The following is a 13,027-nucleotide window of genomic DNA, read 5'->3' as shown; positions in this document are numbered from 1 at the left end:
AAGAACTCATGGTCTTTTTTGGAGGTAAAAGAAAACCTTTTGCATTTGAATGCTGATAATGGAGAATTTGTGATCATTAGCTTTACCCAGATTATGAGAAGAGAAAGCAGCTCATCCAATCAAGAGTAAAAAAATTATGCAGATTCCATGTGTCTTCTGAATACACATTTAAAAATTTACCAATCTTGCCTTTGTTTTCATTAAACTAGGGACCCCTCTCTGAGTCCACATCTGTGGATGCATGTAAATTTGGGCTTCTTTAACTAAGTCAGGATTCATTCAGGCTGTCCTGAGACTGACATTTTTTTTTTTTCAGGCAGGTGAGTCAACAAAATGCCCTGGGTCTTTATGTGAAACTGCCAGGAGGGAAGATGAGAATCCAGCAGGCACTTGGGTTAAAGGATAGCTTTAATCTAACATGGTGTGAGAGCAAAAGATGGCACTCAACTGGTGTCCTCGAGGGCAGAGTCACTGGCTGGAAAAGTCTGAAGATGTTCCAGTGCCCTGAAGGAATGTAAGGATGCTTTAGAAGTCCAAAGACTGAACTCTGCCTGAAGAAGGAAGCCAGGCCAAGAGAAAGCACAATCCTGCGAAGTGGAATCTCCAGCAGGTGGCAATAGCTTCCTTTTGCATTCTTCTAAGCTTCTTGGAATACAAACAAGAGGTGAACACTGCTGGCCTTCGGAGTGATCAACAAGGCGGCCTTCGTTCTTTTTCTTGTCCCTCTTTTCCCTTTGTGTCAACCCCACTCTAACTTACTAAGCCATCAGCTAGCAGCTACACCTAGACAGAAAGCAAGCAAGGGCCTCAAGAACAGAGGGGTGAAGATGACCGACCCTTCACCCCAAGGAGAGCCAGATACTCGTAAATTCCATCCCAGTCTCAGCCCGTGTAAATTCCATCCCAGTCTCAGCCCGTGATTGTGGGGATCGTGCCTTGGCGACTTCCTCCAACTAACACCCTGCCAGTTAATACTTGCAGCAGCAAGCAGTTTGACCACGAGCTGCCTGCAGGAGCTAAGGAAGACAGCTTTTTGGCAAAACAAACAGCGGGACTATTAAGCATGAGATAATTGTTAGGGGAAATATGACCAGCTCTCGCATCTTTTAATATACCTAGCACTTTATCTGTATTGATCTGCTTCTGCTAAAGAGGAAATTCAGAGTTTATCTACCTGTCTGTGCAATCAAGTGTGATGCTGGACTATTGGCAAATTACAGAAGCCCCACTGGGATCTTGCCTTTTAGGTTCTAATTTCCGCACCCATGGCAAACACGAATAATCAGCAAAGTTAATCAACACTGGATCTCCCAGGTGCTGTGTGTGTCCAATATCCTGAAATCTGAACGGCAAGCAGGCAACAGGAATTCCAAACTCTAATCAGAAACCCGGCAGAGCAAATTGTTTAGGAGACAGGGAGAGGGGACATGAATATCTCAGAGCTACAAATAGATATGAAAGTTAGGGAGTCAGTGTGACTAAGCAATTAGAAAAGCTCCACAGATGGCCGGGTGATGGCAAGGGCAGGATCAGTGCTCTTGGGGGATACTCTAGAAACGCACTTACTCATAGAAAGTCGTCCATCCTGTTTCATCACTCTTGGTGGCCAAGAGGCCAGTGTTCCCGTCGTAGGTCATGAGACCCAGCTCCAGGTTCTGTGCAGACACGACCTTGAGGCCACCGCCGGTGCTGACGGTCAGGGTGATGATCTGATTGTCGGGCATGAGGAGGTGGCGGGGCGTGCCGCTGCTGTCCCGCCGGATCTTCAGAGAGTTTCCATTGTTGTCAACCAGTTCGGTGACATCGTTGTCAGCACTGTAAGTGAAATTGTACAAGTACTCCCCTGTCACCAGGCTCACGGTGTACTGGTGGATGCCGTCGGCGTTGAAGACGTACAACTCCTGTTCCCCGGGGGACGCGGCCTCATACTGGTTGAAGGCGTTGAGAACGGGCTTGTTCTTGCTGACCGCCCTGATCCGGATATTCCCGAGGTCTGCGACGTAGATGGTGCCGTCCGGGGCCACCGCTAAGGACGACGGGGAGTTCAAGATGGCGTCCGTCGCGTAGGCGTCATCGCCCGAGTAGCAGTTGCAGTTGACGTCGTTTTTGCAGTCGCAGTCCGAGGCCGCCCCGGCTAGAAGGCAGATCTCGCCGTTGGTCGTTACCTGGCGCAGGCGGTTGATTTTCTTCTCGTCTGTCTCGGTGATATAGAGGACCCCGGTGTGAGAAATGGCGATGGCACTGGCCGACTCCAGGGCAGAGTGAATAGCCAGTTTGCTGAGGGAGTAGTCGATGCCCGGAACCTGGCAGTGCATGGGGCGTCCCGCAATGATGCTGACTTGGTGGTTCTCGGTGATGCGCAGGATGACGTTGTTCTCTAGAACGTACAAGGAGTTGTCCATGGGGTTGACAGCGAGGTCTGTTGGCCACTCCAGGCGAACCTGTGGATGACATGGCATCAGATTAAAGTGCAGCCTCGGATGCAGCTAATGTTTACGGAGGTAGGGCATTTTTAGTGGCTTTTTGCAGCTGGGGGGGAAAAGACAGCTTTTTTACCAACACACTGTACTAGAAACGTCAGTCAATGAATCACTTGCCCACAGCCCATGTTGAGTGTGCCTGATGGAGGAGAGGTCACGTAACAGACGTCTGTTGTATAGCTGCTGTGGCTAGAGTAGGTCACCAGCTCTCCCGATGCTGTCTCTCAGTCCCGCACGATCGGACCAGGGTCAAAGTTGTCATATATGGTTGCACAGGTAGTTCACTGCACAAGGGGCCACTGAAATCCAACCTGTACTCTCATGTTTGTGAAGCTATGGGACTGGGAGGCTATGCTTATTTAGAGGGTGCACCTTTACCCAATTCATGCCAAAGAACCTTGATGCTTGGAAGATGGCCCTGACCCATTCCCAAATGATGACTTGAGTACTTGCTTTAAAAAATGAAATGAACTCCTTCACTGTGGAATTTGAAATAAAAATCTCAGTAGCAAGTTGCCAGTTTGCTGTGGAATTTGAGCTGAAATTTATGAGGTTAACTTGGGGTTATAAGGGCCCTTGAAGGCAGGTTGTTTGAGAAGCCATATAATAAACACCGTTTCTCCTGCCGTACCTCTGAGTGAGCCTCTGTTCTCTGCCACGGCGAGAGCCCTGACTAAATACACACCATAGGGCATATTTTAGAGGGCTCTTGTACTAGTTACTATTGCAGAGAGTAAAGGTTTACATAGTGAGGATGCAATCATTTCAGATTAACAAGGAAGTTCTGATTGACATATAACACCGTACGGTACATTCTGGAACCTGCAATACTGACGGCAACGAGGGGTAATTACATAGCATCTCCTACCCTGCAATCTGCTATGGCTGGAGTGTGTCAACAGCTCCACTTTTCTGAGCAGAATCTCTCTCTCTCTCCTCTACGCTATTTTCCATTCCATCTTGCTGTCTCGTACGTCGCAGGCCCCCTCCACACAAGCCTGTGATCTGCATCTCCCCTCCCCACACTCTTCTAGCCCAAAGAGGAAGCAGGTGAGAACTTCAATCCAAGAGCTAGCTGTTGCCTGGTCATTAAAAACGAGAGAAAGAGAAGGAGTCCCACCTGGGCCACGTCCATACTGGAGTCGCAGCTCAGCGGCCGGACGGCAGTGAGGTCGTTGGAGCCCAGCAGGGTGGAGATGATTCCATTCTGGTCAACCTTCCGGATCATGGTGGCGTCGACAAAGTACATGAGCCCATTCTTGTCTACTGCAATGCCTGTGTGAGACAGGCAGTGTGAGTGTGTCTCCCAGGAAGGCGCAGGGCTTGCAGGTGGCGTTGAGATTCCCTACTGGGCACTATCTGCTTGTAACAGGGACTACTGGGATGGACTAGCACAAGGCTCAGAGGAGTGGTTCTCGACCATTTTAGGCAAGACCCTCCCTCAGGGGCACTGCCATGAGTTCTGCAAAATTTCTGAGGTGCCGGCTGTATCGCCACCCCCTTCCCTCTACCCAAAGGAAGCCACTTGGGCAGCAGATGATTGCGAGTGATGTTATTTGAGGAAATAACCTTGCATCTGCTCTCTTTTTCGAAAAAGACTTATTTCCAAAGTTCATGGCTCTAAAAATTATTGGCAGGAAATTACTTGGAATACCCTTTACAACTGATCGCAAATGAGGTTGCGAAACAGTGATTCTTGTAGGCACAAACTCCTAATGCAAAATGCATTCTCCAGGAAGCATTGCCCAGGAAAGCCTTGACTCCACTCAGCATTTCAGGCCCTGGGGGGTGGGAGGGCAGTGCACTGAGCCCTAACCTTCCCGGTGGTGGCAGGGCTGGTAAGACACAGACTGTGGCTTCACCTTGCTGCCCAGATACAAGACTTTGCATCCTAAATCCATGTTGCCAGCTCCTTTCATGGTAGCTAAAAATGCTAACTGGCATTGGGCCCTTAAAGTGATTGGTCCTTACCTTACATATCTTTAGTCCTTTTAAACAGAGACCTATCCTTCCAAGAACTCCCCCATCCCCAACCCCTGGAAATTATACTGTTCTTAATTGCTGCTGTTTCCTGAGCACTGACAAAACACTAGGTATGATGCTTAGGACTGCATGCACGATGGTCTGATATGCAAGTCTGGGGTGGTCGGGACGCCCACTGGACTCTGCTCTACCTCCAGCCCACACAGCTGGCCCACGGAGCCAACAGCTCCTTCTGAGTCTCTGTGACTGGCAGCAATCAGAAATCTCCAGGGGCCATCCATCCCACTTTCCATTTGTAGCATATGTGGGTGATAAAGTTTACTTCAACTAAATAAATAAGTTGTTTTTTTTTTAAACACCCACCCACACACCACAGCAATCCATCAGAGTTAAATTATTCTAGGGAATGCTGTGTTTTGTGCTGCTGGGTTTGCTTCAGTTCCAAGAGGAGGAAAGCCAAGCTGGCATCAAGCTCTATTTCGGGGGGTGGGGGGTAGGGGAGGGCTCTTCCTTCACGACTTCACCTCTCGGGCTCATGAGGGTCGCATCCACAGCCTTCCCTCCATCCCCGCAGCGGGCTTCATCAAAGGGCAAGCACTGCTCTCCCGTCCCTGCCACGACTTCCGAATTCCCAGCTAGGTCCTTGGCCCCGCTCAGAGACTTGACGCGGTAGATTCGGCGGCTGTTGGTGTCAGACACGTAGAGAGAGCCGGACACGGGGTCCACTGCCAAGTAGTACTTGTGGGCCGGGTTGTTGCTGTAGGAGAAGCAGCACATGGGGACATGAGTTAGGGACGATGCAGCTGGTCTACTGGGTCAAAGAGGCCGACAAAAAATTGTAGCGAGACTCATTTCTCTAGCGACTTCCCACTTTAGTGAACTGGAAAGGATCTGACATAATAACTTAGTGTTTTAACATAGTATGCCTCTTAGCTACTTCTCATTGGACTTGAGCTCTTCATGCTGTCATAGAATTCATCATTTACCCTCATGGCTTTGCTTAGCTAGTATGAAAGACCCCCTTGTGGTTGTATTTTTATGAACAGCATAGTTTTTTGCCTTTTTTTAGAAGGTACCAGGGATTGAGCCCAGGTCCTTGTACATGGGAAGCAGGTGCTCAATCACGAGTTACATCCTCTCCCCAATGGGAGTTGTTTTTTCCCATTTGTTTATTTTGTTTTTAGGAGGTAGCAAGGATTGATCCTGGGACCTTGTACATGGGAAGCAGGTGCTCAACCACTTGAGGAACATCTGCTCCCCCTGCCTAGTTATTTAATCCTTATGTGTGCGTGTCAGCCTCCATTGTTTCCCCTGTGGGCTCAGTATGTTTTCCAATTGGATTGTGGAAAATGTCCATGTGGCAATGTTCTCTTTTTATCTGTGTCTTCTCAATGCCTCCCTCAATACTGGGGCAACCTGGGGTTTTCCTGGTTTGTGGTGGGAAGCTCCCCAGAGGCATCCCCACTCTTCATCCTCAGACCTTCTCTTCTGTTCCTCAGCGGGGATATGAATAGAGGGTGCCGCGGTGTGAGGAAATGTGGAAGTCTGGCCGATGGCATGTTCAGACTCAGAAGTACTGAGGGAGGATATGCCGTTCTCAAGTCTGAAGTCTCAGGCACGAGTTAAGCCAGGGCCCTACAGCATAGCAGGAGGTCATCAACTCTGGGCGTGTGGAATGCATGAGGAAGGCATAAGTACCCCCAGGACCCCCTCCTCTGCCGTGCTTCTAGCTGCTCTATGTAAAGCTAACGAGGACAGGTAAGGCTTCTAGAGCTGGTGGAAACTGCTTGAGACTAAGACTGAGGACACTAAACTCAACTCTGACCCAGTTGGTGACTTTAGGTAAGTCTTTTGGCTGTGTTGGGCCTTAGCTTCCTTACCTGGTAAATGACAAAATCGAAGTGGATCATCTCTAAGGTCCCTTCTGTCTCAAAAGCCTACAGATCTTCCCTTTGCAGGGTCTGACACTAGCTGGAGGTTAGGACCAGAATGGGTGCTCAAGTCATCTCCATACTGGTGATTAAAATCACCACCTCTAGGATGAATGAGCACATGCCTGTTTCCCAGGGTGTTTGACTGAGTCTGGGTACCACATGCCTAAATGAGCACAGGTCTTTCTTTCTCAGTTATTTTTCAATTGTTCTTTGGAATTATGGGAGGAGAGGGGTTGGGAGAGGTGAAGGGAAGGTGAGAGATATGTTCTATTTGTCCTGTAGGCATTAGCTGGTAGATTACTAATTAAAATGCCATTATTTGGGTTCTACACTGATTTAAGTAATAAAAGAACTAGGAAGTTATTGTATTTTTTAAGGAATGATTTGTGAATTTAGACCATCTTTAACTCCAGCTTCTCCTCAGGTTCTATTAAGACACATAATTATGAGGGGTATATGGGGACCTCATATTTTTTTAATGTAACATTTAAAATAAAATAAAAAAAAAGGAAAGACACATAATTGAATGCAAAGTCAAGGTCTTTCTAAACTTCCAGAGTAGATAAGTTTGAGAGAGTAGGCTGCCTGGGTTCCTTCCCTTCTCTTCTCCTTTCTTTCTTTCTTCTTCTTCTTCTTTTTTTTTTTTTTGGCTACTAAACCATTAGAGAATATCCATATATGAAAAACAAATTAGGGCAGGAAGGGAAAAATTTGTGCCATTTCTTAATTAGATGCTGCACTCTGCCTCTGAACGAACAGTAGCTGGCGTGATCCACAGAAGGATCAGGCCATCGCATGTCTGTGCCTATCTGTGAGCAAGATAATTAATTCTGGACTTTCTAGGGAGCCTGACTTGAGGAGGCTTTGCAAAGTCTCTGGCAGAAGAGCAGCATTTGGGGGCATGAGGTCAGTTCTTGGTGGGGAGCCCGCTCCTCCCTATAGCCTCATGTCCATCTCATTCCAACCAAGATTTTTTTGAGAGAAGCTCAGGTCAGATGCACAGCGGTGCTTCTACATCCATGACTATGGCTAAGATCAGATGGGCAGGTGAATTTAAAGGGGGTTATCCCTCTAGAGCATTTCTGATTGCTTTTAAAAATAACCGGGCTCAAATAGGGTTCCTGTGACCAGCTAATTTGGGGGTATCAGAGGAAAAGCCAGGGGACTTTTCCTACATATGACCTGTTTACTGACTGATGACCTCATACAACTTAATTCCACTCTTTGTCTAAGTCTGGCCTAATATCATGAGGAAACCCTATGCAAGCTTCAAGAAGTAAGGAGCATTCCCTCAAGTATGGAACGAAATTGCTTTTATTCTCCTTTCCCAAATAAAAATAAGATCACTTTCCTCAAGAAAGCTCATGCTATGTCCATTTCAGTGCAGCATGTGAATGCATGCACATATATGTGTGATATCTGCTATATGTGTGGATTGTACCAGTATGGTTTTAAATGATAACTTTGGATTAATCTAATGACAATAGTTATTCAGAAAAAAAGGACTTTGTCTACACCCTTCTTACTACTCAAAAATGATTTAACTCCATGAAAATTCCCAATGCATCTGACTGTTGGATTCATTCTGACCAGCAGATTGGCAATTAACTTGGTTTTTTAAAAATATGACCATATATCTAGGGGAAAAATCATTAATGAGTTGAAAATGAGTTTTTGACCTGTTTCCAGTTCATTAAAGCTTTTGTGAACCCAGTCCAGCATTTACAAAAGCCAGAAGTTTGCCTCAACTGTTTAGTCCAATTATGGACCACACCGAACAGTCAGGATAAAAGTTTGCCGAGGGTTCATTATCCTGCACTTGAATCTCCCAGAAATTCTAATTACTGTCAGCTTATTTGGTTGCTTTTTGACTGCATTTCGTAATTGCTAAAGCTTATCATATCCACAACACACAATTAGCACATAAAAAGTTACTATATTTGGTACATTAAAATATACATTACACAAGAAGCACAAAACAAAAGCAAACACAAGGAAGCAAACGAAACATGTCAAATTATACAGGAAAGAGTTCTTCATCTTACCTATGTTTAAACTCTTTATTTCTTTATAGAAAGAAAACAGAAGGAGAAAAGAACAAACAGTTAGCTGAAGAATTGATGATAAAGCAAACATAACATATTTGTTTCCTGTATAAGGGGATCCAAGAAAGGCAGTCCTTTTCTTTTCTTCTTTTTTTTTTTTCTTCTGACAGCTCCTGGCTCAATTACCTGGGAGCCTCCCCCCCCCCAATTTTGGACCGCTCTGGGCCATTGGAAATTGTGGACGAGAGTTCTTGAATTCTCTGGCCCAGCAATTTGGCTGTCATATGACACAGGTGGCAACAGGTGACACGAGCCTTCTGGTTAATGGAAGGGTGGCAAAAATGTTACATCACGAGTGCCAATACCTATCAATTGGTAGTGGCTGCTGGGAGGGCAGTGGGAGATGGCATCTAATGTCAAATTCAAGCTCAGCAGTAAAGAGTGTTGTAACTCCTTCCTAAGGTCTTCCCTGGGTGTGGGAGGGGGAATGGTGCCACGTGTGCCTCTCTCCCTGCCATTGGGGCATTACAGGATAGCGTCAACACCAACCAAGAAAGCCCCTTGCCACTCCCAGCTGTGGCGCGGCAAAGACCTGTTGAACTCCGAGAGTCTGATCCATCTCCTTTCTCTCCCTACAGCAACCCTCCCTCTCCCCATCTCGCTCGCACAAGTGGTGCTTACTGTGATAACAGCCATACCATACGGGGCATTTATAGGTAACAGTACCCTCTTCTAAGTGGAGCCAAAGAATCCTTTCCAGAGAAGAAGGAAAAGTTTCGTCGTTTTCCTTTTGAGCATGAAAGTTGTATTTCAATTTCGACAGGAGAGTGGCTGGAAAGTTAACACTGGGGAGCAGAGGAGACGCTAGAGCCTCAAGTGAGGAGCACTGCTCTCTACCCCTGAGGCTTCCAGGACCAGAGCAAGGAGTCCCCGGCCCCTTTCCCTTCTCCTGGCTGAGGAAGGAGACTTCAGGGCAGGGACAAAGAGGGTTTAATGCCCTGATTCCTGCTCTGGCGCAGTGTAGGCCCCTGCCGGGGGCCATCATTAGTGCTGGGTTTGCACAGGGATTACATTTTTATATTTTATTCCAACGTGTTAGTTTTTGCAAAAAAAAAAAAAGTTAATTAAATGATGCTGATAACTCCCGAGCTCTGACTGACATAGTGCAATTTAAGATTCATTCTGCAAAGCATGGTATGTCAGGGTGGCAGCCGGGAATTCGCATGTCTATTTTATATTGCTTAATGAAAGTGAAATGTTATCTGCCACCAGTGGTAGTCATATTTGGCTCTTAATTATTGCAATATCAATTCTACTTTTTTTTTTTTAAGTCAAGATTTTGTGAGAAGACTGGATGGGATTTGGGTCTGTAGACCTGACCTACTTCTTCCCTAAGAATATCTGCTCTAAGTTGATTAATATAATATCTATGTTGGGCGAAGGAGAAGGGCAGGGGTGGGGGATCAAGTCATTGGAGAGTGCAGAGTCCAAGTGCTGTTATGGATGTGAGCTTTTGGAGAAGGGTTGTGGTCACTGCTATTCCAGTCCAGGGCCATTAGCAGGGTGGGTGCTTAGGAAGCAAGAAACCTCAATAGCAGCATCGTTGAGTCAGTCTATGCTAAAGCTGCTCATGGCAGGTGAACACAGATGCCCTACTTACAAGGGACACTTCTAGGCTTCATGTCCATGGCCTCAGCAACATAAGCCCTTGAGGCATATCCTTTGAGGGAAGAGGACCAACTCTAAGAATTGAGATGGATTAGCTTTTCACACCAGAGTCTCAACTGCCCCTCTGAGAAGACTTCTGGGGCATGTCTAGTATACTCAGCTTGCCGCACAGATCAACTGCCATACTGTCTTGTGATTTACGATTGTGTGCTTGTCTTCCTCATTTCCTTGTGCACAGCATGACTCACTTATCTCTGTACTGCTACTACTGAGTAGAGGGCCCAGCAGAGATGAAGGGTTGGGAAAAGGGATTCTTGAGTCAAGGAAGGAAAGAATGTGGCTCTTTCCTTTTGAGTTGGGCAGATTCTACCTTGGACTAGCTCCAATTCCTTACTTTCTATTCAGAATCACAAAGCTCTTCCAGCTCAGTGTCACAAAAGAGTCAGTAGCTCTTCTTTGCCCTGGACCTCAGTTTAATTTTCTGTAAAATGGGGATTAATAGTTGCCCAGAGACAATGTAAAAAAAAAAAAAAGGAGGTAGATTTACCATGAAGCAAAGTATACCTACACTTCAGGGCAGAAAAGGGTCTTTCCAAGGCTCTGGGAGGTGCCTGCAAATTGTGTTTACCTGCCCCTAATTTTTTTGTAAAACTTGTACAACATGTTTTAACAGCAAACAGCTGAGACTACTGTCTCTTTTCACTCCAACTCCCACTCTTTCTCGTTCCCTTGAGTAGGTGGGAGCTGTAATGGCCACAGGTATTTCTTTCTTTCTTTTTGGTTCAGACTAAAGGGAAGTTGTGTTGGGGATACATTTAAGTTTAGGAAGGTGTATTTATGTGGCTTGTAGTTAGTTCAGCATTTAGTTAAATTATCGTTCACCATCCTGGTCCAGGAATGTGCTTTTGGGTACTGAGCTGATGATCCAGGTTATTTACTAGAAGTGAAATGCCTAGCACAGAATGCGTATTTCATTAATACCAGGAGGGCATCAACAGCAAACTGGCTAATAAACATTAATTCAAAGAGTATTTGGATTCTTCACTGCACAAGAAAACTTGACATGCCCAGAAATACTAGGAAGAAACTTGATAGAGGCTTTCCTAAATTTGACAACCCTCACAATCTACATGACATCACCAATAATCAATTGCAAAGCTGAAAGTCAGGTTTCTAATTTAATGATAATTGGAAACAATTTTTGATCAATTCTGATCCTACCCCTCCAGCACTATTATAACTGGGCTGGACAATATTTGACCAGTTATACCAGAGGAAAAATGACTATCTTTCTATTTCTATAGATAATGAAATTGTAAAATCATTGGCATATAAAAAGATGATCAAAAGCATAGGAGAACAGTGTCATAGAAGTATGATGGCAGTTAACTAATAAAAATGTTACATTATTTGTATGGATTTTGTGATGTTTGTGCTAATTGTCAGCTTTTTAAACGCTGCATTTTTAGTTTCTTTTCTTATCCGAAATAGATACCCACTGTCTTTCCTCATTTTGTGTTCAAAATTTGTTTTTTGTTTTTGTTTTCTTCCTTAGAGAGTGTCTCCAAATTGCACATGCTTCAGGCCCATGAAATCTGCATCTGTCCTTGTTAAAAGACTTTGAAAATAGTACCTGACTCTGGCCATAATTTGATGGGGTTTTTATTATTATTGTTATCCTGGGATAGATGCCTTTTCTTTCCTGACCTCAATCTTCCTATCCTTATTCCACAGGCAAAGTATTTGCATTCTCTAACTAGAGCCACCTATTTCTCACTAATATTCTACGTTGGCATCAGGCAGTGTCTGTCCTGGTTGAAATTGACAAATAGGTAGAGCCTGTCTTTGGTCATGCTTTCTTCCCATTTCTGCCACCTTTTCCTCCTTCCTGGGCCCCACTTTGCCACACCTCCTATCCCTTCAGCCTGACCATTGGGCTGGACAATTACTTTCCTTGATGCAATGATGCCCTAGAACCACCCCCCCAAAGAGCGATCAGAATCACAGTGTGGGGAAGTAGTTTAGTTGGCCAAAAAAACTATTGAATACCATATAATTCTATGTTTGGGAAAAAAAAGCAATTTAGAATTTTGAACATTAAGGGCAGTGTGAGATTCTTATGTTTATCAAAAGAAGGCCAAGTTAAGAAAAGGTAGAGATACACTGCCCCAGCCCTTATGATTCATGCCCTATATCCTCAAGTTGGGGAGGCAGGAAGGATTTCTCCATGACAGAAATTTATGCAAAGACATTAGTGACTAATTTACTTTCCTCCTGAGGGCTTGGGCTTTCCAAGGACCATTTGGAGAGTTATAAGAAGGGAAATGGACTCCTGAGGGCATAATATCAGGCTGTTTTAGAGAAGCAGGTGTTGAAAATGTCCTGGATGCTGGTGGAATCAGAGCACACGGGTGGTAGCCATTTTACCTCAGGAGAAGGCTCTTTCTAGCATCCGAAGTTCTGCCAGTATGTAGAACTCTGTCCCTACATGTTTTGGATAGGCAGAAGAAGGGTGAAGGGAGGAGAATGAAAGAACCATGGGAATATTTAAATAGAATTCCTATGCAGAGGCTCAGCTCTGGGGTGGATGAGTGAGATAGGCACCGTCTCCCGAAATTGAATAATTCAGCTGCCAACTCACAATGGAGAAAAGACATAAGCAAGACAGGTCTCTTCCTCCCTCCTCCCTCCCCTTGCTGGTTGCTGTTTTGAAGAGAGGGGATTGACAGCCCTTTGTTTTCAGGTATGTAGTGGGAAGAAAAGAAGAATCAAACCAGTGTTCTTGTAAAAGCTTAACTTCTAATCGGCTCTGGGTACCTGTCTGATGAAAACAAGAACAAGTCCAAAGGCAGTCAGCAAAGGAGAAAAAGAAGTCACACAGCGGTGGAGGGAAATTGGGAGTCACATTCCCTCGAGC

General features: G+C 45.4%; 1 protein-coding gene across 2 annotated transcripts in view; it reads right to left on the bottom strand.

Moving 5' to 3' along the window:
- The window catches only part of TENM2 (teneurin transmembrane protein 2), a 1,208,790-nt gene that overhangs the window by 35,144 nt on the left and 1,160,619 nt on the right, over positions 1-13,027 (bottom strand). For both annotated transcript variants that reach the window (XM_023591746.3, XM_058281907.2), the window contains 4 exons: positions 8,443-8,463; positions 4,988-5,220; positions 3,601-3,755; positions 1,567-2,441 (listed from right to left, as the gene is read on the bottom strand). In XM_023591746.3, coding sequence (XP_023447514.1) covers positions 1,567-2,441; positions 3,601-3,755; positions 4,988-5,220; positions 8,443-8,463 — 1,284 coding nt within the window. The remainder of the gene's footprint in view (positions 1-1,566; positions 2,442-3,600; positions 3,756-4,987; positions 5,221-8,442; positions 8,464-13,027) is intronic.

This window comes from Dasypus novemcinctus, chromosome 2 (genome assembly GCF_030445035.2).
Source record: "Dasypus novemcinctus isolate mDasNov1 chromosome 2, mDasNov1.1.hap2, whole genome shotgun sequence".
Lineage (NCBI taxonomy): Eukaryota > Metazoa > Chordata > Mammalia > Cingulata > Dasypodidae > Dasypus > Dasypus novemcinctus.
This window is presented reverse-complemented; position numbering and strand designations above follow the sequence as displayed.